The 24812-nt window shown below is 37.2% G+C and overlaps 1 protein-coding gene across 5 annotated transcripts in view; it reads right to left on the reverse strand.

The window, feature by feature from the left end:
• Nucleotides 1-548: 548 nt before the first annotated feature.
• Nucleotides 549-24812, reverse strand: part of TBL1X (transducin beta like 1 X-linked) — a 298248-nt gene continuing 273984 nt past the window's right edge. For all 5 annotated transcript variants that reach the window (XM_083362701.1, XM_083362702.1, XM_083362699.1 and 2 more), the window contains 9 exons: nt 17732-17795; nt 17522-17619; nt 17130-17190; nt 13640-13761; nt 11448-11522; nt 11095-11222; nt 9898-10063; nt 4697-4798; nt 549-3237 (listed from right to left, as the gene is read on the reverse strand). In XM_083362701.1, coding sequence (XP_083218827.1) covers nt 3211-3237; nt 4697-4798; nt 9898-10063; nt 11095-11222; nt 11448-11522; nt 13640-13761; nt 17130-17190; nt 17522-17619; nt 17732-17795 — 843 coding nt within the window. In that variant the 3' untranslated portion in view covers nt 549-3210. The remainder of the gene's footprint in view (nt 3238-4696; nt 4799-9897; nt 10064-11094; nt 11223-11447; nt 11523-13639; nt 13762-17129; nt 17191-17521; nt 17620-17731; nt 17796-24812) is intronic.

The following is a 24812-nucleotide window of genomic DNA, read 5'->3' on the forward strand; positions in this document are numbered from 1 at the left end:
CACTGACACAGACATCCCTTAAATGATGCTGGTAACAGAACATTTGGAAACCAACCCACAAGCTCGGAGAACAAACCTTCACCCTCACTGTAAATTCCATTAAGGAACTTTGAATAATTTAGCTGTATTTTTAGTTATGCAATTCTACTAAAGTAATGTTTTTCCTCTTGGGGAAAAAAAAACGGCATAAGAACTATTTTTCAGTTGCTTTGATCACACAGTACGAACATAGGATCTGACAATTTATGTAGAATACAGGCATCCAGATTTAAAATAGTAAAACTATTCTATACTTTTCTAGACTTTAATTCTGAAAAGATGAGTAGATTGATACTGCCTCATAAAATTTTAGAAGTATTAATGTATATATGTAACATATACTGTACTTAAGGATTTTTAGTGACTAAAACACACGTTTCTGTATCTAGCAAAGAAAACTACACAATTTTTCAACATGAGATCTTAGTAATATGAAAATCATAAGAACTGAAGACAAAAAGAAAATGCTGATAGCCTACAAGGAATGAATAACTCATACAAAATTGTTCTAATATCAAAATATAGCAATTTATTCAAGACACTGAACACGATCTCTTGATTTTCTTCTTGAACAAATGAATTACAACACACAGGGTGATTTGCTGAAAGAGTGTAATTTGTGTGTGTGTATCTGTTTAAGAGGGGATGGGTATAGAGAGAAAATGGGCAAAGGGGAGATGTTTGAATAGAATCTGTGAAATGCTGAAATGAGAACCAAGCCTTGCTTCAAGTCTGACACAGACAATAACCCTTCAGAAGCCAAAATTTAGACTATCAGTGAATGGCTGAAAATATAATTTGGAGAGGAAGGAAAGAAAGAGAAACAAGGGAAACAAAGCTCTAAAAATGAAAAAAAAAGTACATATCACTCAGGCCCAAAATTACATAGTTCGTTTTAAAATTTTAAAAAATGCAATTTCTTATATTAAGAAAAAAATCTTTGTGAAACTCTAGGAATATTAGGCATTTTGATTCTCCATACAGGAACCCTGTTTACCATATTAAAAATGTAGTATTCCATTAGTTCACATGTATCTCAATTAAGTCTAAATTCAAATAGAATGTCCAGAATTTTATTCCAGAATTGGTTATGGGGAGGATGTAATAATGTTCTATCATTTTGATATTATAATACATGTAGTCCTCTACTTACAACCATTTATTTAGCAACCGTTCAGTTACAATGGCACTGAAAAAAGTAACTTACTTCCTTGCACTTACAGCTATCATAGCAACCCCACTTCAGCTGCTTGACAACTGGCATGTAGGATTGCAGTGTCTCAGAGTCAACTGTCTTCTGACAAGCAAAGTCAATGGGGAAAGACAGATTCCCTTAATGGCCATATGATTTACTTAACACGTGCAATGTTTCACTTAACAACTGTGGCAAATATATATTATTAGGCACAACTTACTTAACAACCTTCTTGCTTTGTAATGGAAATTCTAGTCCCAATTGTGATTGTAATTAAAGGACTATCTGTAGTTTATTATATTTATATGCCTCACTATCCAGTTATTGTTGATTTGAAGCCAAAATTAAAATATTGTCTTAAACAGCAATATTATTCATGTCTAGTTAGAAGTGAATTTCATTGAGTTTAATGGGGTGAAATACTATTTGAAAAATAAAAATAAAAATCATGAAATCTGTTCTATCTGTCAAATATCTCTAGCATAATTTGTAAATAAATAGTATTTCAATATAATATGAAATGTTAAGATTAATTCTTTCATAACTTCAAATAAAGTCAAAATTATATTTAAAAGCAGAATTACGGTACACCAATGTTAATATTTTTCCTTTAAAAAGTCATGATTTTTTTTAAAAAAAATCTGAACTATGTTTTGAAGTTTATAATTCTGAAAATATGTTTTAATATTCTCTCAAGTTATAACATCTGCTAATGAATTTATGCCATGGAATATTTTACCACTTGTATGATTAATTTAAAGAATCTTTTTTAAAATAACTATAGGCAAAACTGTTCTTTAGCAAACTGCCTTTCATGAAGATTAGAAAAGATACTACATCTTTAAATAGGGATTCATCTGAATTGTTCTTTAAAATGATGGAACACAATACACTCCACATTAGATATTTTAAGTTTCTAAAATTGTATTTTAACATAAAAATACCAAGACTTTTATTTCTTATTCCAAAAATACACAGGGCTGTTTCTTTTTTAAAAAAGTAATCTTTCTTTTGTAAAAAGCTTTCCCGGAACCTAAAGCACTTAATACACAATTTATTGAAAGTGCTCTTCAGATTTCAATATCTGAAGCATGGAAACATTTCAAGAAGTAGCAGAATCAGAGGATAAAGAAAAGAGGAAAAGATGGGAGGGGGAGAGAAGAAAAGGAAAACAGAAGCAGTCACTAATGATGCACATCTGCTCTCTGCATTAACTAGGCACAAATGGAAAAGACAAAGCAAAAAGTTGGTGAAGAAAAGAAAGAAGAAAAAGAAAGAAAGAAAGAAAGAAAGAAAGAAAGAAAGAAAGAAAGAAAGAAAGAAAGAAAGAAAGACATTCAGTTTGAACCTATGCCTGTTATTGTCAAGGCTGTAACATTCCAGCTGATAAGAAAAAATCACTGAACAAATAACAGTAGTCTAGAAAATACAAAGTGTTGAGATTACAAATTTGAATGTATCGTCAATACAAACTGGTTTTTGAATGTCCTTTGGGAGAGCAATTGTAGTGTCCAAACTAGACAGAAAAACAATGCAATACCATATAGAGAAGATTTTTTCCCATTTGGTTTATCAAAGCATTTTGCTTCATAGATTTTGTTTTCCTTTTGTTATTGGTTTTGGCACAGCTTTTCTTCTTCTTTTTAGCAACTGTCATAATGAGATCTCAGTGATTTGACCCCAGCAAACAGCAGATTTAGCTGTTGATGGTCACCTTGTTGCTTGCCTCCAAAGGCTGTAGGTTCATAGTGGACAAATCCTGCCTCCCTAAACGATTCTGTTTTAAAACCTTGGTGAAGGTTGATGGACAAAACATTGCAAGCTTCTTTTGCCTGGGAGAAATGCATTATTTCTTTAGTTCTGCTTCTGTTTGTTTCCCCCAGTTTTTGCCATTCTAGAGATGTTAAAAGTATGTTTGAAGAGTGCTTCTACCTCCACATTGAATGCTGGTTCATTTGTAGTTTCTTCTAATATATTTACTTTCGCAGGTCTAGAACACACACCTGGAACACAGAAAAAGGGTATTATGCACCAAATAAACTCTTAATAACTTGTGATATTTCAATTGTATATAATTCTATCAGAATAATGAACAAGAGCATACTTGCATTTTCATAAAATGTTCATAATCATTCAGTTTTAAATTCTAACTATTGCAAAGACTCAGATAAAAGAAAGGCTAGCTAAAGAGTAAGGATAGCCTAAAATCAAATCCTTACTCAAATTTTGCAGTGGTACAAAAGCATACAATGAAAACAAGAAATATCATTATTTGAACTTGGCCATTATAGGTAGTTCTTGAGTTATGATTGGTACCTTAACAACTGTTCAAAATTAAGATGGTATTGGAACAGTGCTTTATAGTCTGTAAAACACTTCCATTCATCACAAAATACTGTTTACCACAGATTGTCAAGCATCCCAGTCATGTGATTGCCATTTGCATTCTTCCCTGCCAGCTTCCCTAGAAAGTCAATGCTTTCCACTTGGATTTTAGCAGTGAGAATTTTCAGCACCAGAAGTGAGACTTATGCGCGGCCTACACTAGGCTTTCCAGGCCTTGCCCAGAGCCATACTTTACTGCTGCCTCCCCGCTCTGGCACTGAAAATCCTTCTTGCCAAAATCCAAGCATACTAAACCTCTATGCCTGGCATGTCAAACTGCCGGCCCACGGGCTGGATGCATCATGATGAAACTGCGCCCTCCCCATTGCCGGCAATAGGGGAAAAGTTACAATACGTCACGCGACGTCACAAGTTTGACATGCCTGCTCTACACATTTGACTGCTTAGCAATGAGGGGAATTTGCTGGAATAAGTTTCCAAAGGACCCTCATCTCCCAGCAAAGAAACAGTTTGGGGTGAGTTGCTTTTTCCAAAACTTAGGCACTGATGCTGCAAAGCCCCCCACATGCGTTCTAGCCTGGTCAGCAGGAAATGCATGGCAGAACAAGAGGGAGCCCAAGAGTAAAAGAGTGACAAAGTGTGCTCACTCTCCTGTCCTTTTCTCTCCTTCTTCCTCACTCTCACTTTCTGTTGCTGTTGACAAATACCCCCAGAAAAGAAAAAAAAATCTGGCCAAAATAACCAATTTTCCCCTCCCTACCGAGTCAGCCACTCCTGAGAGCAAAGTTTAATACAAACTTTCCCCAAAGCCTACACAGCCAGGATTTAAACCTCAGACCTTTCTCCCCTGTCTTTTCAAGGCAAATAATTCTTGGCTATCTATTAATGTTGGGGACACCTGTTCCACATTTAACGATTCTATTTAGGCTGAGATTTTTGGTTTCTTGTTTCCTTAGCTTAGAACTAGATTTTACTCCCAACTTATATGAATAAATTGGTCTGGATTATGCCTTTTAGCAGAGATCACTAATGCATCATAGAAAGAAACACTTGCAGTGTTGAAATGCACTGATTTATGGATAACTAAAAAAACTCCCAAAACTGAAGAAACCATACCGATCCATCTGAAGCACTGGCTCCCACTTTGTTTCCTCTAGCATTCCAGCAGACTTCAAATATTCCACCAGTGCCTCTGTAGCTATGTACTAGAGTCCCACTCTATGAATAAATAGAACACCTTCATTCAGGGGACACACATATACCATTTTGTTTATAATTTCAATACTGATATCATAACACATACATTTCAGTAAATAATGCTTGCATTAGTTTTGCCTATAGATTATGAAGCAATAACTCGATCATTTCCATTGGCACATCCATGTTCCAAATGGATAACTATATCTTTATGCCATTAATCTTTTGAAGAAGGCTGGACTGTTTTTTTCTTTTGTGTAAAGACAGATGCAAAAAAAAAAATGAGTTAAGCAGTTCTGCTTTTTCCCTGTTGCTCGTCACCTTGTTACCATTTTCTCCCATTAATGGACCAATCATTTCCTTGGCTTTTTTCTAGTTTTTTTACATGCTAAAAGCAACTTTTTTGTGTTATTTTTTTTACTTTTGTTGAAAGCCTTAGCTCAATTTGAGTCTTAGCTTTCCTGACTTCATCTTTGCAGGCTTGGGCTATTTGCTGTTATTGTGCCATAATTATGTGCCCCTCTTTCCACTTTTTATACTTGTTCTTTTTGTCTTTCAATTTATCAGAGTTCTTTGTGCAGCTGGTTTCCTTTGAGAGCTTTTATTTTTCTTCTTCATTGGAATTGTGCTAGACTGGGCTTTTATAATCTCACTTTTCAAAATTCCCCAAGCTTCTTGGGTTGCTTTCCCCTTGAGGATTCTCATCCATAGAATCTTCCAAAGTTCTCTCTATGTTAATTGAAATCAGCTGTCTTAAAATTCAAAACTATAGTCTGACTTTGTTCTAATGCTTGTGTTTGCATAATATTGAGTTACAATGTTGCATGATCACTCATCCCCAAGGTTCTTATAGCTTCAACACCTTCTATCATTTCATCTCTGTTAATGAGAATTAAGTCCATTATGGCTGACCCCCTAGTTCCCTTCTCTATTTTTGGGGAGACAAAGATTTCTGCTAAGTTTGTCAGGAAACTGTTTGATCTTTCACTTGGTGCAGTTTGTCTCCCTGTTGATGTTGGGGTAGTTTAAGTCCCCCATTACAGTTGTGATGTACTTCCTTACATACCTTAGATGACTGACTAGCAAAAAGTTCATCTATTTTTTCTATTTGGTTGGGTGACATATAGTATACACCTATGGCAGTGTCATTTTTCATCATTATCTTGATAACACAGATATTTGTTAACTATTAACTTACTATACAAGGTACTTGGCCTTTAACTAAGGGTACATATTGGGTGAATAACAAGGAGTCTACATAAAACTGAAAACTAAATTAAAAAAACTAAGAATGAAACTATTCTTAAAATGTAATTTTCTCTCTAATTTATATGACCCTATTCCAAGAGATCCAAACTACAACTGATAAAAGTTTCAGCCAGTATAAAAATGTTGAGGCTTGCCAAGAATTTAGCAACATTGGAAGAGTCGCATCTATAACAGAACACATTGGTATTTTTTTTTGTAGGGCCTTACACTGTCCTGCACCATTTTTTAATTAATAATTTGGATGAGTACATGGAAAAAAGAACCGTACGTGCTTAAATGATTTGTAAGACGTGAATTGAACCTTGTGTCTGTGTGCAAGACCAAACCACTAATTAAAGTAACATATATTTTTTCAGGAATTTCCAAAAACCTAAAAAATGCTGCTGCTCAAGGGATCTAGTCACCAAAGTTAACTTTTAAAGCAACAGCATCTTTTTTTTAATTTAAAAAGTTTTAAAGTACATTTTTTAAAAAAGCATAAACCCCATCCCCCCCTACACCTAACCCATACCCTAACCCACCCAATACCCCTACCACCCCCCACGCAAACCCCCCCACTTCCCAAAGCTGAATACAGGGTATTATTTTCACAATCTTAATCTAAAATATACTAACAAACTATAATTACACTTTAAATCCAATCGCGCTTTAACTCTCTTTAAACATCACAATATATCTCCATTACAAATATTCTTCACATATTCCAAATTCTACCTTTTCTACCTAATTGAAAACTTTCAAAATCCATTCTTCTATAATAAACAAATCAGTCTTCTTCCAATATAACAGTATCAAAAATTCTACTATAGTTATTAAATTTAATTTCTATAACAATACAATCTATAATAGTACCCTACAAAAATAGTTATACAAAGAAAAAAGGAAAAAAAGAGAAAAGAAAAACCTTTTCTTTTTCTTAAAAATCTTACATATTCCACTAAATTACTTTAACTTTTAAAATTGTAATCTTGTACAATTCAATCATACATAATAATACATTGCATCATCACAACCACTTCTCCAACATTTAGACTAGCAATTTAAATACATACATACTAATTTTTAAGATCTACTGTAAATACCATCCCCAAATATCCACCATTATTAATTCTTGAATATCCTACTATCTTTAACAAATTCCATTACTAAATCTTGTTTCTATCAATGTCCTCCTTACATACACTTGACTTTAATCTCTACTGTTATTATTATTGTTATTCCTTGAATCTAGATGCAGGCCGTGTCATTCTTTGAATCTTAAGATCTTTAAATAAAACCAAGGATTGCACAGCTTCCAAAACTATTCCTTATAACAGTCGCTCTTCTTTTTCCTTTCCTTTTTTAACTTCTGAGGATGACGGTAAACCTGCTTTCAATACATTAGAATAAAAATCACGTGCCTTCGCTACTGTATTAAGGCAATATCTTTCTCCAGAATGATTCACCACAATCCCCACTGGTATCTCCCACCTGGACCGAAGCTGTTGTTTCTTTAATTCATCTGCCAGAAAGAAAAAATCTTTCCTTTTTCTCAAAATTCTTGGAGGAATCTCTTTCAGAATCAAAACCTCCTGATTAGCCACTCTTAAGTCTTTTATTATAAGAGATTTGAATGATCTCATTTCTAATCTTTCTCTTTGTAAAATACACAACCACATCCCTTGGCAGTTTCCTTTGTTTAGCAATCCAAGAATTAACACAAAATACTTTATCTTCCCAAGAAAATCTGCAGGTTGAAACCCCAAAATAGGCACCACAGCATCTACCAATGTCTCTTCCAGATTCTCCTGCGGGTTCTCTTTCAAACCTCTGATCCTCAAGGTGAATTCCATATCTCTATATTGCATTATCATCATTTCATCTTCAAGTTTTTCCATTTTATTCTCCACTTCACCTATTTTAGCTTCCAGCATCAGATTATTTTGTTTCACTTCTTCCACACGTTCATCCAGGTTCTCAATACAGCCTGAGAACACTTGAAGTGCCATCAAAGTATCCTCCCTTATTTTCTTGCATTCCTTTTCAATAAATTCTGTCACCTTCTCAAATATTTTTTTCAGACTGGATTTTTAAGGCATCGTTTAAAGCATATTGTAAATCTTTTAAAGTCAATACAGATGCAGCAGCTTCGGGGGGGTAACTTCAAAGACTGCGTTCCAGACTGCTGAACAAGCAATGCCTCCGCACTTTTAAAAACGTCTATGCGGTTTGGGAGCCATTTTTGCAACTAATGACTTTCAGTACACACTTTCACTTTCTAGTCCATTTATTACTTTGTAGTTAAACTGTAAAATAACCAAATCTTGAAAATAACTTTTTAGCACCTCCAAATTATAGCAAGCTCTTTTAAAGTTTGATAGTCCATTTTACATATTCCCACTCAGTTCAAGCAGTCACTTTACTTTGAAGAAAAACACTTTCACTTCTTGATAGAAAAAAAAAGTCCGTCAGGCGCCATCTTCCCCTTCTTTAAAACAATCGTTAGAGTAGGAAGAGAGTTTGAGTTTCAGAGTTAAAGCTTTGTACTTGCTATTTATACTGCTCCTGCATCAGCTCTGCTGCTACCATAACTCAAAATGACAATCAGATCTGGCAGGAGTGGATTCAGTGTCTTGTTCTGCCTAAGCAGAAGAGTCCTTCGTTCCGGAGCATTCCCAGGCTTCGGGGGGGGGTCTCACCCTTCATGCCCCAGAACAAATGTTCTGGGCCACTAGGGGAGCTCTACCCCTACCTGGAAGTTCCCCCTCCCCTCTTTGCCCGAGGAGAGGGGTTTTTGAGCGGCGGAACAGCTGATCGTCAGCTATTCCACCGCTTCAATGGGATTGAAGGGCCGGCAGTCGAATCCAACTGTCCTCGCCGCTGAAGAGCCACCCGGAAGTTTCAGAACTTTTGAGTAATTTTTCTGGACTGATACAATTTCTTAATTAAGTTCACTTATTTTGAGTGTAGACTGCTATTCCTAGGAAGGAATGCAGCCAACCTCATTACCATCGAAGTTGCCTTTGAGAATTTGACTGAGAATCAACATAAGAACAGTCCTTTTGACAGATAAAAAAGGCAACAATATTAAATTAGGTTAGTTTTTGGACTAAATTCAAAACATGAAGTCTACCACAGCGAAAGACATACACACTAAAGATGAACGTTTAAGTGTTTCCATTAAACTTCCTTTAAATTTATTTTCAAACTATCAGTATTGTTACTTGTTTCTGTACTATAAACATGACATTCTGTTGCTATTTTACACCATATAGTATATATTATACAGTCTGAATCTAATGGGAGTTGGATTTTAAAGCAGGGGTCCCCAATCCCCAGTCCGTGGATTAGTACTGGGCCGCGGCATACCAGCAACCAGCAAACAAGCAAAGCCCCATCTGCGAGATGCAGGCAGCACACAAAACCACGCCCCCTCCGGTGTGTGGAAAAAACTCTCTCCATAGAACTGGTTCCTGGTGCCCAAAAAGTTGGGGACCTCTGGTCTAAAGTACCTGGAAAGTACTAGGTTATCTACTTCTAATTAAGCTATTGAAAGAACACTGTTTATAACCTCTTTCAATTAATGAAAACATAAAGCTGAAGGAAAGGACTTAATAATTTTTAAAGGGCATGATTCAAACAAATTTTAAAACTTTATTGCTGAAAATCATTTTGGAATAGGAATCCTGGTCATACATTTTACTATTCAACATAAGTAAGATCCGTCTACAGTGTACTATATACACACCTTCTCCTACAGGTAGACACAAAACTACTAGTGACAGGAATATCCTTTTGTGGCAGGATATTCCTACAATTTAAAGAGCACATTTAAACCTATATCTTAGTGCTGTGATATAAAATTACCATACCTGGGTATTCCATATATGAACACATTTGTCAAAGGATCCACTTGCTAAATATTTTCCATCAGGACTAAAAGCTACACTGTAGACAGGTTCTTGATGTTTTGTTAATGTGTGAGTGCAGATACCTCTTTCTACATCCCACAACCGAACAGTAGAATCAAATGAAGCACTGAAGTAAAGAGATAAAAACATTTTTTTTCATTGAGGATAGATATTGCTCATGTAAGTTGTTAAAAAGATTAGTATCAATATTAAAATAACCTATTGATCTTATACAATATTCTCTGCCTTCCTATGCAGATACGTGTTGGGCTTATCTCCCCATTTCATTGCTGATATAGAGATTTCCCAATGTAACAAGTTCCTTGAATGACTATATCAGGGTCACAGCCCCATATTAGCTCAGTAGTCATATGTAACCATAAATAGCAGGGAATGGGACAACTTGCCACAGCCAACTTGCTATGGGACAATTCTCTGTGGTAGAATTTAACTATTTAATTACCGGTATTTAAAATAAATAAAAAATTGCCACAGCCAACTCATCACAGACAATTTGCTGCAGGACAACTTGCCACAGCCAACTTGCCATGGGACAACTCTCTGCAGAACAATTTAACAATTCTATTTAATTATTTAAAATAAATAAAAATATTTTGATTTCTGTTGACCACATTTCATTATGTCCCTCCTTTTGCATCCTTTCAACAATGATTCTATTCCACCATTTCTTTGTTATTAGTGTAACCTTTGTCCAGCAATGACCTGTCCTGTGGTGAGTTGGTCATGGCAAGTTGTCCCATGGCAAGTTGGCCAAGGCAAATTGCCATTGACCCTAAATAGCATGTAGGTGGACCATGAAACTTAATACAGATAAATAAGTAGAGTTGGAGAAAAAGGAATGAAGTAGCACACTGTAGGAATTACATAGGCTACTAGAGGAAGAAACCCTTTATTCTGAGCTCAGCACAAAAATACAGTTTTCTGTTCCTCCTCTGCCATTGTTGACAATGCAAGGAACATTTTTCAAGACATGCTTTTGCTTCTAATATTTTATGAAGAATACCAATAACTTTGTAAATATGTAAACACCTAGTTAAATATAACTGAGAGTACAGAATGCTAAGGAGCTGTGAAGAGAAGCTGTGTTTCAAGTGTTTTGGTATGAAAATGGAAGACATTGCATTGTTTTGCTTTTACCTTGCCAACATAATATTGCAGTTTGGGTTGCTGGTACCTGGTCCTGTTGGACTCCATTTGATAGTATAAATCTCTTTGTTATGTGCTTGAAGGTCATGTACACAAGTGTCTTGTTTCATACTCCAAATCTATATAAAGAATCAATTGAATGGAGATAAATAAAATCTATATTTAGAAATATTTGCTCCGTCTATGATGCAGATCACTATGAAAAAAAGCATACAAAAGACTGGTAATTTCTATTTTCAGATGGCTTTAAAGACATTGCAAATCCTTTGAAAACTTTACAAATAATATTTTATAAACTTCAATTTAAGTTGAAAATACTACCGTATTCTAGGACCTCAGATTACCTTTAACGTCATATCATCTGAGCAGGATGCTAGAAGCATACCAGAAGGATCCCATTTAATTGCATTGACCTCATTCTGAAATAAAGGCTTTAGTTTAAAATTAGTGTGCATAAACAGTGTTGTACTTTTTACAAACAAGCAAGCTACTTAAGCTGAATTTATTGGCACATCAAGTAAAAATACTCCATTTTTTAAACATGTAACTTTTCAGAAGTTTCTCAAACAGGGCAATAGATTGAATGTTATTGAATCATTTTGCAAGCGAAAGTTTTCCATTGGTAGATAACAATTAAGTTGTTATAAGCAGATAAACAATACAGGTAGTCCTCAAGGTACAAACCTAATGGATCCTGGCCATTAGGCTTGTAAGTCAAAAAAATTGTGAAATGAATCAAACTCAATTTTACAAATTTTTAAAATTAAATTCATTAATTAAATCAAAGGAGTTGTTAAATGAACAAAGATCTGACTTACTATTTCCTCCAATAGCTGCCCTGGTAACTGAACTGGGAGGGTTTCCCACCAGCTGCGGATCAGCTGTTTCTGGTGAGCTGGCTCAGGAACTAAATTGCCTCCAAGCAGGGCTTGCAGTCATTAGTTTTTTTTTTTTTAAAAAAAACACAACTGCTGCTAGCCAACTCAAGAGTCTTCAGCTGCCTCAGGGTAGGGAGGGGGGGTGGAGCCGGTGCTTTAAAAAAAACACCAGTTGCCAGCTTAAGAGTCTCCAGCCAAGCACCCAGAGGGAGATGGAGGAGAGATTTGTAGAATTCTCGGCTTGCAATAGTAACAGAGATGGAAGGGACCTTGAGGTCATCTAGTAGTCTAACCCAGTGCTCTTACAAGAGAGTACAGTATTTCTGATAAATGCCTATCCAGTCTCTTCTTAAAAGCTTCCAGTGATGGGGCACCCACAACTTCTGGAGGTAATTTAAATTTAAAACCTACAAACTACAGTAATATATGCTAATCTCAAAAATAAAAACACAATAGTTTGCAAAGTACAGCACTTAAAAAGCAGAGCAGCTCCCAAAAAGTTCCTGTTTGTTTGTAAGCACTATAGAGTAACAAAAAATATTTTAAAATACTTACAGAAGTAATTCTAGCACTTCAGCCCAGGCAGTAGCAGATTGCAGCAAAAGCAAAAACTGGTGCTGACTCTGCTCTTGTTTGGCCATGTGACCAGGGATAAACAAAAAACAAAAAACGTTTCGGCTTCTCATAGCACCGAATGGCCCAGGCAAGTCAGAGTTAAAAAGGTAGCCCTTTGCAGCAGAGACTGAGTCCAAGTCACATACAAAGGCTTCTTTTTGGTCGCAATTTTGAATTTCTAATGTAAGTACCCTTTCTGAATTAATTTGTTTTTGTGAAAACTCGCTAAATAATGTTTGTACCTGGGGGATTCCCTGTACATTTCTTGTTTTGCAACTTTTTACTTCTGTTAAACATTATAAGTCTAAATTTAGAGAGAATTCAATATGTTGCTTAGTTACGGTATTATCATTTTGTCCAAGACATTCCTTTAAAATGTCAAGATTTTATGCATTCCCACTGCAAATGGAAGCAAGTAATAATCACTCCAGAGTTCATAATTTTCTGTGAGATGTTAATATAGAAGTTAAATGTCAAAGAATTAACATCTTAAGCATTATTATTACCACATTATCATTTCATGGATATTTTGTCTGTTTTATAAATAAATAGCCATCAGGGATGCATGGAAAATTAAAAATTGGAATTAGAAGTTGCCTCATGTAAGAATGCATTTCTATTTTTCTAAAGCAAAGCTATAAAAACAAATAAACATTAATTCCACTATATTATTATTAATGTCAATGAATTTACTGCCAAGAATACACAAGATTAAATTTAAGACTAAAATCCCTAATATGTTATCTAATTTTGAAGTAGAAAGAAAGAAGGCAAAATCAGCTGTGGTAATAATGGAACTTTCCTTCTTGGCTTCCTCTTAGTAGACATTACCACTTTGCCAGCTAATTTGTGAATGAGGAAACTCCCATCCCAAGGCAATATGCTTACTATTTTGCATGAACACATAAATATATTCTCAAAATTCAATATATGCCTTCCAGCTAAATAAATTAGAAAGCTATTGATGTTAGAATATAGTATTCTTGAAATATTGATAAAGTCTATTTTAACTGCAATGTGTTAAGATTATTGCTTAATTTTACCGTGTGGCCTTGAAAAGTTTTGACTGGACGATCGCAGCCTAGTCTGCATACATGTATGCACATATCAGTGCTGCAAGATGCAAAGGTAGTATTGTTTTGCCAGTCTACGTCCAGGGCTGGGGCTGTGAAAGGAGGACAGAAAGGGACCATTAGAAAATTCAGCCAGGAAGCAAATTACCTTTGCAACTGTTAATTTAACTTAATTGCACGTAGCATCCTAACACTATACTATTATTCTGATAGTATGACCAACATTATTCTGATAATATGACCAACATTATTCTGTTAATATGACCATTATTTACAATAGAATAAAACTCTTATGTACCAGGCTTTGATGCCGCAGCATGCAGCAGGTCTAGTTTCCACTCTAATGACATCGCCATACAAATAACATACATTAAAGTGTTCTATGACAGTTTTGCTGAAAACCAGCATTTACTTCTGGTTTTCAGCAAAACTGCTAGTGAATCATTGGTTCATTTAACAACTGCAGTGTTCACTTAATGACTGTGATGTTCATTGACAACTATTGCAAAAAAATGTAAAATTGGGTCAGTCTGCTGGGTGACCCAATTTATGTCCGTCATAGTCATAGTTAAGGACTACCTGTAGAAAAAAAAACTCCAAACAAGCCTAAAAATATTCCCAAAGCATATTTTCTGAAACCCATAATTTATCAAAATAAATTAGATAATAATGTAGTTTTTACATATATGCCAGAATAAAGCTTTTGGGAAACCAGAGGACAGACTTTCAGAACACTATCAGTCTGAATTAAAACATGTGGCTCAGACTCTATACAAGATAATACAAGATGAAATCTTGACATAAAATGGACTCTGCATTTTAAATTTCTGGGACACCAAGTATTCATGGCAATTCATATGGTTTGAATAATGTAAGATGAAAATGGAATAATTTATGCAATTTACATGATATTGTTTGATACCATTTATGTAAATTTATGTTATTGGTATAATAAGTAAGTGACTGGGTTAAATCACTACAAAGATACTATCTCCTATGTAAAAGATAATTGAGAATAACAAATATTTCTCAGTGATTTGGTCTATCAATATACTTTATTTTATGGCAAAATTTTATTCTCAAAGTTGTCTGACAAAATTTATCTCACTTCTGCCTTCTTTTCAGACTAATGCAATCAAGCACACTAGGACAGACATGTCAAACACAAGGTCCGCGGGCCACAAACGGCCCGCCACATGATTGAATCCGGCCTTCACAACTCTCCCAGAAATTACAAAGGTCCGGCCCCCACCACCTTGGCACCAGCCCAGCTGAGCACTTGCTCAGTAGGAGGCAAGTGCACGTGGGCTGGTGGAGCCCAGCACCATTTGCAGCTCATTAGTCTCCTGCCAACCAGATGCGGAGGAGGTAGGTAGGAGGGAGTGAGGTGGGGGGGGAGAGCAACACCCAGCCGGTGAGGGGGAGAGGTGCCCAGGCAGGAAGGCAGACTTGAGGCGGCCAGAGAAAGAGCTGCAGATGGCTCCTGTGCTGGGCTGGCTGGAAAAGCTGGAGCGGATCTCCTATTTGGTCTGTGCAGGGAAAGCGGGACCAATTGGAAGAGAAGCTGCAGCTGGAGGCAGAGTGTGATTTTTTACAGGCTGGGGTCTGGGTGTCTTTCCTTCTAAAGTTGAAGGGCAGCTGCAGTCTATCCCAACTTGAAAGGCAGGCGGAGAGCAGCTGCTTAGCTCTAAGGACGTCTTGGACTCAGGAACTGGGCTGGCTGGCTGGAAAACCTGGAGCGGATCTCCCATTTGGTCTGTGCAGGGAAAGTGGGAACAATTGGAGGAGAAGCTGCAGCCGGAGGCAGAGTCTGTGATTTTTTACAGGCTGGGGTCTGGGCGGTATAGTAGAGCTGAGCACTAAAAACTGTTTTTGCCACCCTGCCTGCCTCTCAGGGACACTGCTGCCAACTTTCTTTCAGCAGGAGTCATACTGGGGCATCCCCAGATGCTCCTTTGTGCCCCAACTGTTCCAGAGTAGGTGCCACCCTTGGCTCTGTGAACACCACAGCCCTGGGACTTGGTGGCTTGGGAATGTCTCCAGATTTGTGTGGAGGAGAAAACGTGCTGTCAATTTCAAAGTCTCCTTGTGCCCTTCAGTACAAGCGGGCCTGGGGCTGCGGAGAGTTGGGAGCGGGTGAGGCAGAATGCTGGGCAGCCCTTTGGGGCCACAACAGTGAGGCAGCAGCCACCCTCCTGCAATTTTGGGCAGTGCCCAGACTGGCTCCATCCCTCTGTCCTGGAGTTGCTCCACCCCCCCGCATGTTCCCAGCCTGGATCACATGCCGCTGACCTCCTTTTCCACGGGCCATCCCTGCCAGTGCCCCCGTGAGCCCCATCCCCTTGCCCCCTGGGTCCCCAAACCACATTATGCTCAGTCTGATTCTTGGTGGAAAATATGTTGAAATCAATGGAGGGATGCTTTAGGTCTCCCCCAAAGGACAGACTGACAGACCTTGAGAGAACTAACCAGCATTGCTTGCAAAAGCTAAATTTTGGATGGATATTTCAGGGATTTTGAACTCTATTTCTGGGCTTCATGGACATAGAGTTGTTGGGGAAAAAATGGAGCAAGTGGTTTTACTCCTTTTTGCCCCACTCTTAGACATAATGCACTTCTGAACTAATATGATACAATAGTCCTACATGCAACTGGCCCTTTGAAGGCAACCATGATGCTGATGTGGTAACAATTTCCAGGAAGCAGTTTCCTCCAACTTCTTCTGCCTTGAAAGATCTCTGGAGAGGAGTAGAAGGTAGCAGGGAAGCTGCATGAGGGAAGGCTGCTCCAACAAGCCAGCATCCTTACCATGCATGAGTAGAAATGGGGATTCCCTTTCAAGAAGGGCCAGCCTCCCTCATGCAGGACTGGGAAGTGCTGCTCCCTGCCTCCTCTTGCTCTCCAGAGATCTGTCAAGGCAGAAGAAGGAACACACACACACACACACACACACAAACACACCTCTCTCTCTCTCTCTCTCTCTCTCCAGGCTTGGAGACTAGGAGGCTAAATCTGAGCTAACAAACTACCAATCATGCCTGGGCTTGGGAAGAAGGCCCTTTCCATCCTCTGCACATGCTTGGCTGCAGATGTTTGGGGAGGTGAAGAGCTTGTGGGGCAATGAGATGTCCCCACATCTAATTAGCTGGTGCAACTTGTTCTCTCCTGACCCAGGCATTTCGAGTAAGTTGTGCTGAGTGAGCAGCATTGAGCTGGCCACGCCCACCCAGCCACGCCCACTTGGTCACGCCCACCTGGCCACGCCACCCCCCCCGAGGGCAACCATAATGCTGATGTGGCCCTCAATGAAATTGAGTTTGACACCCCTGCACTAGGATGTAATAGCCTAAATCTGTTTAATACAGTAGTCACTTGTGACACATACCGTAATTATGACAGTAAATGTTTTTTGCCATTTGTTAAATATAGCAAGCATAAAAAACAGTTGAACTTTAATTACCTGAGTGGAAAGGAAACTGTTGTTTAGCTTCACCTGTATGAGCATCCCAAATTATTGTTGTCTACGTAGAGATGGAAGACCAAATGGAAGAAAAAAGACAGATATCAATCAGCATTATCAGTTTTAAAGTCAAAACAATCCACAATTCTTATAACACAAAATAGATAATATGGGGTCTTCAACAGATAAAAAATGTGGCCATCTATAAATTGGACAAGAGTTGATCATTGTTAGACAATAGTTGACTACTGTATTGTGCATATAGAAAAATGAAGATTATAATGGCGCCACCATCTGGTATATACAGAAATAGCTGTTTGAAGAATGGAAATAAAAGATAAAAAAGATAACTAGATAATTGATACTTGCAAATTATAGAATTCAACACTTACTTTATCAACACCTGCACTTAAAATGTAATTTCCCTTTTTGTTCCACTTTAGAGCAAAGATGGGCCCTTTATGTTGCCCTAAGGTGCTTGCAAGATTTCCTGTGATGAATTAAAAATAAAGTAAATGCTTAAAATAATCTGAACACTAAAACAAATTTAGGATCACAAAAAAAAATCTAATGATCTGGAAAAAAAATTTCTGCAGTCTTACCATCTTCTGTCCATATTCTTGCAAAGCCATCATATGATCCAGTAGCCAAGAGTGTTCCATCACTCTGTAAAATGTGCAGAAAAGAGAGGATTTTTCTAGATGAGACCCAAATCAGCTTTGATTCAATAATTCAGCTCTGATTTTTAGTATGAAAAAGTACATTCTTTTATGACAAAGAATAAATATCAATACCATCTTATATCAAAAATTAATGGCTAGTTTGACAACTAGAAACAATCCTGCTAATGCAGTATAGTGTTATCAGAATTGGATAAGGAGCCTTGGTGGCACAGTGGTTAGAATGCAGTATTGCAAGGAAACTGCCCTCAATCCTGACAGGGCTCAAGGTTGATCCATCCTTCCATCCTTCCGAGGTCGGTAAAATGAGGACCCAGATTGTTGGGGGCAATATGCTGACATTGCAAACCACCCATAGTGAAAAGCACTATGGAGTGGATATAAGTCTAAATGCTATGCTATTGCTAGTGTTATCAGAATAATTTAGCTGAATTCTGGTTTCATTGCTGCAGCAAAGCGGGCGCAGGGAAACGGCTCTGATTCCTGCGCCCAATTTCTTCCTTCTGGGGGTCCAAAAAGGACCAGAAGTCACCCCATAGAGGTGACGGACCAAGATGATTGCGGGAAGGCGGTAGCCTACCTGTTTGATCGAAGGAACCCTCGGGACCAGCAGGAGAAAGACTGGTTGCATTTATGCAGCCAGTCGGAAGCTGCTGACCACTGGAGGCAAAAGAGATTCTAAACAAGCGTGAGCAACACATTGGACCTGGGTGAGACTATTTTCTTTCTTCTAGGATCATAAAATCTGTTCTGGAAAAAATCATCTGAAAGTAACAAAATCCCCAGAACTAAAGGAAGGGGGAGTTACTCCTTCCTCCAGAATAAAAGCAGTGGTTTATGTTTTCATGGGAGAAAACAGAGAAATCTACAATATCATTGTGGATATAATAGAAACAGAAAAAAGAAAAGTTTAGGGAGCTTTAAGATTTTTAAACTCTTTTATATTTCTATTGGGGAGTATCGGAGCTAAACTATTTTTAAAGCTACTGGAAAATTACAAAATGGGCATCTAGTGACATCTAGTGGCAAGAGAAAAGAACTACACTCAACCTGTCATAAATCTTATCTATATTTTGTCTGGACTGTTAGAACTTGGCCTGATGCCCAGACATAGTTTTCAGTCTAAACCCTTTGATGTCCCTAACCTTCACAGTCCTGTGGATTATAGCTGAAAAAAGAGAAGACTTTTTTTTGGACTTTTTCCCTACAGGATAGATTATAACTAAAAAATATAAACTACTTCAAAGCCATCTGGCTTTTTTCGGATTATAAGTACTGTTTGAGCTGTGATTTCACAAGCTATTTAAAGACAGTGTGATCGGTAAGGAATTGCTGCAACCAAGACATTTTGGATTAAAACCTTGGCAGGTAGGACCTTGGGATAAATTCTATGCTTTCTTTTGTTTTTGTTTTTCTCTTTTTTCTTTTTTCCTTTTTATCTCTCCTATTTGTTTGGGGAGACTAGTGGATTACAAATTTTTAACGTTTGATTGGAGAACTACAGGTGAAACTCAAAAAATTAGAATATCGTGCAAAAGTTCATTTATTTCAGTAATGCAACTTAAAAGGGGAAACTAATATATGAGATAGACTCATTACATGCAAAGCAAGATATTTCAAGCCGTGATTTGTCATAATTGTGATGATTATGGCGTACAGCTCATGAAGACCCCAAATCCACAATCTCAGAAAATTAGAATATTACATGCAATCAATAAAACAAGGAGTGTACATAGAACAATATCGGACCTCTGAAAAGTATAAGCATGCATATGTACTCAGTACTTGGTTTGGGCCCCTTTTGCAGCAATTACTGCCTCAATGCGGCGTGGCATGGAAGCTATCAGCCTATGGCACTGCTGAGGTGTTATGGAAGACCAGGATGCTTCAATAGCGGCCTTCAGCTCTTCTGCATTGTTCGGTCTCATGTCTCTCATCTCTCTCTTGGCAATGCCCCATAGATCCTCTATGGGGTTCAGGTCAGGCGAGTTTGCTGGCCAATCAAGCACAGTAATCCCGCGGTCATTGAACCAGGTTTTGGTGCTTTTGGCAGTGTGGGCAGATGCCAAGTCCTGCTGGAAAATGAAGTCAGCATCCCCATAAAGCTCATCTGCGGAAGGAAGCATGAAGTGCTGCAAAATCTCCTGGTAGACGGCTGCGTTGACCCTGGACTTAATGAAGCACAGTGGACCAACACCAGCAGATGACATGGCTCCCCAAATCAACACAGACTGTGGAAACTTCACACTGGACCTCAAGCATCTTGCAGCGTGTGCCTCTCCATTCTTCCTCCAGACTCTGGGTCCTTGGTTTCCAAATGAGATGCAAAAGTTGCTCTCATCAGAAAAGAGGACTTTGGACCACTGAGCAACAGACCAGGTCTGTGTTTCTTTAGCCCAGGTAAGACGCTTCTGACGTTGTTTGTTGTTCAGGAGCAGCTTGACAAGAGGAATACGACATTTGAAGCCCATGTCCAGGATCTGTCTGTATGTGGTGGCTCTTGATGCACTGACTCCAGCCTCAGTCCACTCCTTGTGAAAGTCCCCAACACTTTTGAATGGCCTTTTCCTGACAATCCTCTCCAGGCTGCGGTCATCCCTGCTGCTTGTGCACCTTTTTCTTCCACACTTTTCCCTTCCACATAACCTTCTATTAATGTGCTTTGATACAGCACTTTGGGAACATCCAACTTCTTTTGCAATTGCATTTTGAGGCTTTCCCTCCTTATGGAGGGTGTCAGTGATGGTTTTCTGCACAACTGTCAGGTCAGCAATCTTCCCCATGATTGTGATTCCTACTGAACCAGACTGAGAGACCATTTAAAGGCTCAGGAACCCTTTGCAGGTGTTATGGCTTAAATAGCTGATTAGAGTGGGACACTTTGAGCCTAGAATATTGCACCTTTTCACAATATTCTAATTTTCTGAGATTGTGGATTTGGGGTTTTCATGAGCTGTACGCCATAATCATCAGAATTATGACATGTCACGGCTTGAACTATCTTGCTTTGCATGTAATGAGTCTATCTCATATATTAGTTTCCCCTTTTAAGTTGCATTACTGAAATAAATGAACTTTTGCACGATATTCTAATTTTTCGAGTTTCACCTGTATTTATAGACAATGGAAAGTGAAATATTGGAGATGCTCCTTGGAGAAGGCCTATGGACTATCAACTTGAATAGTAGGTTTTAGTGGATTATAAACTTTGAGGGACAAGTTTGGACTCTGAACAATCGTTCCCATAAGTGAGTCCTACCTACAGAAGTGGACTATAAACTTTGAAAATTTGCTCTTACCTCTCTGTTGAGAGAGCCTATTGACTTCGAGACTACAGATAAGAACTATAAGAGTTACCTAAGATAATTTTAAAAGATATATTGTTTTGAATATAATGCTAATGGCTTGGTTTAAGGCAGGCATTGGGAAAAAGTATTAGAGTTTGATAAAAGATTTGGGGAGTAGAAATAAAATTGAGTGTTCTGAATTTAACTAAAACTGGTAAGAAAGCGCCTTCAGCCTCATCCTCTGCGTCTGCAAGTCCAGTGTATGAAAAATCAGTTGAAGTAATGCTTCAAGAAGAAAAAGCTAATAACTTCCAGAAGGAGATGCAAGCGACTTTACAAGCAATTCAAGAGGCAATTTCCTCTCACAAGGAAGACACAAGGAAAAACCATGAGGAGATGAAAGGTAACCTTGATAAAATGAATAAAAAAATTAACAACATAGATTCCCAATTAGAAAACTTTAAACAGATGGTCACAAAAAATTCAAAAAGTAAAAGACAAGTCAGTAGAGACCAACGAAAAGTTGGAAGAATTGAAAGATGAGAACCAGAAGCTTATGCAGATTAAAAGAGAATTGGAAGATTCAATGGCAGTCATGGAAATGGAAAAGGCATCTTATTTTCTATGATTCCAAAACATAATAAGAGGATAAGGAAAAGGATCTCGCAGATCTGTTAATGGAGCTATTGACTGAAGCACTGGAAATTGGGAAACAGGAAATGGAAGGAGAGTTAGACCAAATATGTTGAGTCAACTCAAGCTACGTGAGAAGAAATAGTCCCTAGAGAAGCACATGTTAGATTCATTAAAAGATCCATAAGGGATGAGATTTTGAGAAGAGAGAGAGATGACCCTCTGCAATACAAAGAAAAAGATATCGTAGTCCTGAAGCAGATTCCCAGGAGAATAAGAGATGCATGAAGAGAATATCAATTCTTAACTAGAAAATTAATAGAAAAAGGAGTGAATTCTAGATGGCTGATTTCATAGGGAATCCTAATTAACTGGGATGGGAAAAGATACAGAATGGACACGCCACTTAAGGCATTGGAGTTTCAGGACAACCAGAAAGCTTTTATGGAAGGAGATAGTTTGGAATTTCATCCAGAGAGAGAAACAAAGACAGAAAGAAACTGTAACAGAAGGAGCAGCCAAGCCAAGGGAGGAAGAAGAAAGTGAAAATACAAATACAGAAGAAGTGGTAAGAGCAAGAGAACAGAGACAGATAAGAACAACTAGAAGATTAAGACCTAAAGATAATTGAAGGAGACGGAGAAGGAAAATGGGATTCTTTCAATGAATATAAACAGATTGAACTTCCCTACAAAAAGGAATTTTTTTACATGATTACAAAGATTAAAAATGGACATAATCAAGAAACACATATTAAGTGACAACACTACAAATTGTTGGAACAACCAAAAATTGGGAAACTTCACATTAGCACAACAAAAGAAAAGAGGAACAGCGTTATATATCAAAGAAATGATGAATCCCAAACAAATTATGCAGACGAAGAGGGAAGAATATTAACGGTGGAAATAATGATAAACCATAAACAGATACTGATGGTAGCAATATATGCACCTAACAACAAACAAGAAGAATTCTACCAAAAATTACATTAAAAAGTAGTGGAACTGGAATATCAAAGCATTTGTTTAATGGGAGACTTTAATGCAATAGTAGACAGAACACTGGACTATAAAAGTAGTAAAGTAGGGAAGAAAGGAAAGAATATATTACCTAAAACTTTTTTAAAAATGGCAGAAGAAATCTGTATTCAGGACATATAGAGAGAAAAGAATCCAAAAAAACCACAATATACATTCTATTCAAACAGACACAAATCATGGTCCAGAACTGATATGATATGGATATCTCTTGAACTAAGCCCGACTATACAAGACATCGAGATAGAACCCAATATATGGGCAGATCACAACCCAATAAAGATGACTTGGAAAGGAGCCAAGAAAAAACTAAGATGGTCCCTGAACAAATCTTCATTGAAAGAGAAAGAATTTATTCAAATAGCAACAAAGGAAATGGATTTTTTTTTCAAAATAAATAGAAGAGACATCGCTTCAAAATGTGTGGGACACAGCTAAAGCATACTTCAGAGGGTTGGCTATAACCTATATGGCAAAAATGAATAAAGAACAAAAAGCAACCACAGCTAAAGTTAAAGGAAGAATTTATGAAATTAGAATCAGAACTACAACTAGATCCACAAAATAAAACATTTAAAAAACAAATGGAAATAATAAAACATAAAATAAATCTAGCAGAGGCTGAAAAAATGTGCAACAAATTAAAAGGGCCAAACAGAATTTTTTTGAAAATGCTAATAAACCGGGAAGGTGGCTCGCATATAAATTGAAAAAAGAGAGAAAAAATTGATAAACAAACTGCAAGACCCAAAAGGAGATTTACAGTTTCAAAATGATATGATTAAAAAATAGACTTTTATGAGACACTTTACGATACAGAGGAAACCTCTCAAGAAAACATAAAGCAATATATAAAAAAGCAGATCTACCAATAATCCCAGAGAATATACAAAATATTTTAAATGGAAAAAATATCAATGATGGAGGTGACAGGGCATAAAAAGGCAAAAAAAAAATGTTAAGACTCCAGGTCCAGACGGGTTACCTGCAGAGCTTTATAAATGTCTACAAGACACACTGTCCAATAATGAAAGAACTGTGTAATGAAGTACATTTAGAGACTAAAATACAAAAAAACATGTACTGAAGCTAACATCACTTTAATACATAAAGAAGATTCAGAACCTAACACAAATCAAGAATTACAGTCCAATATCTTCATTTAAATGTGGACTATAATTTTTTTGCCTCAATAATAGCAGAAACATTAAAGAAACCTTTGACTGAATTTATACATACAGACCAAAATGGATTCCTACCCATAAAAAATAACAAATAAGAATGATTCTAGACATTTTTGAATATTATGTAATCTATCCAGGGAAGCAGATGGCTTTAATATTTCTAGGTGCACAGAAGGCTTTTGACAATGTAAATTGGCAACTCATGATTCAACAATTAGGAAATGGATTTTGGAGAAAATTTCATAAATATAATTAAAAATTTATTATAGACAAACAGGTAAAGTAATAGTAAATGGAGATTTTACAGAAAACCTCAATATCAAAAAGGCACAAGACAAGGGTGTCCATTATCCCCATTGTTATTTATATTAACACTGAAGGTATTAAACAGAAACATTAGGCAAGATACGGAAATGAAAGGATTGGAAATAAAAGATGAAAAATACAAATTACAAGCATTTCCAGATGATATGGTCTTTAAACTAGAACAGGGCTTTTCAACCTTTTCACCCATTGTACCACTTTTAGGATAAGGCACTCTCCGAGTACCACCAGTCACCCAGCAAGGTGTCAAAAACATGACCAAAAAAGAGGGGAAAAAATGATAAAGTACAGGTAGTCCTCGAATTACAACAATTCGCTTAGTGACTGTTCAAAGTTACGACAGCACTGAAAAAAGTGACATGACCATTTTTCACACTTATGACCATTGCAGCATCCCCAGGGACATGTGATTTACATTCAGATGCTTGGCAACCGATTCATATTTATGATGGTCACATTGTTCCAGGGTCATGTGATCGCCTTTTGCAACCTTCTGAGAAGCAAAGTTAGTGGGGAAATCAGATTCACTTAATCA

Source organism: Vipera ursinii, assembly GCF_947247035.1.
Source record: "Vipera ursinii genome assembly, chromosome: 4".
NCBI classification, from domain to species: domain Eukaryota; kingdom Metazoa; phylum Chordata; class Lepidosauria; order Squamata; family Viperidae; genus Vipera; species Vipera ursinii.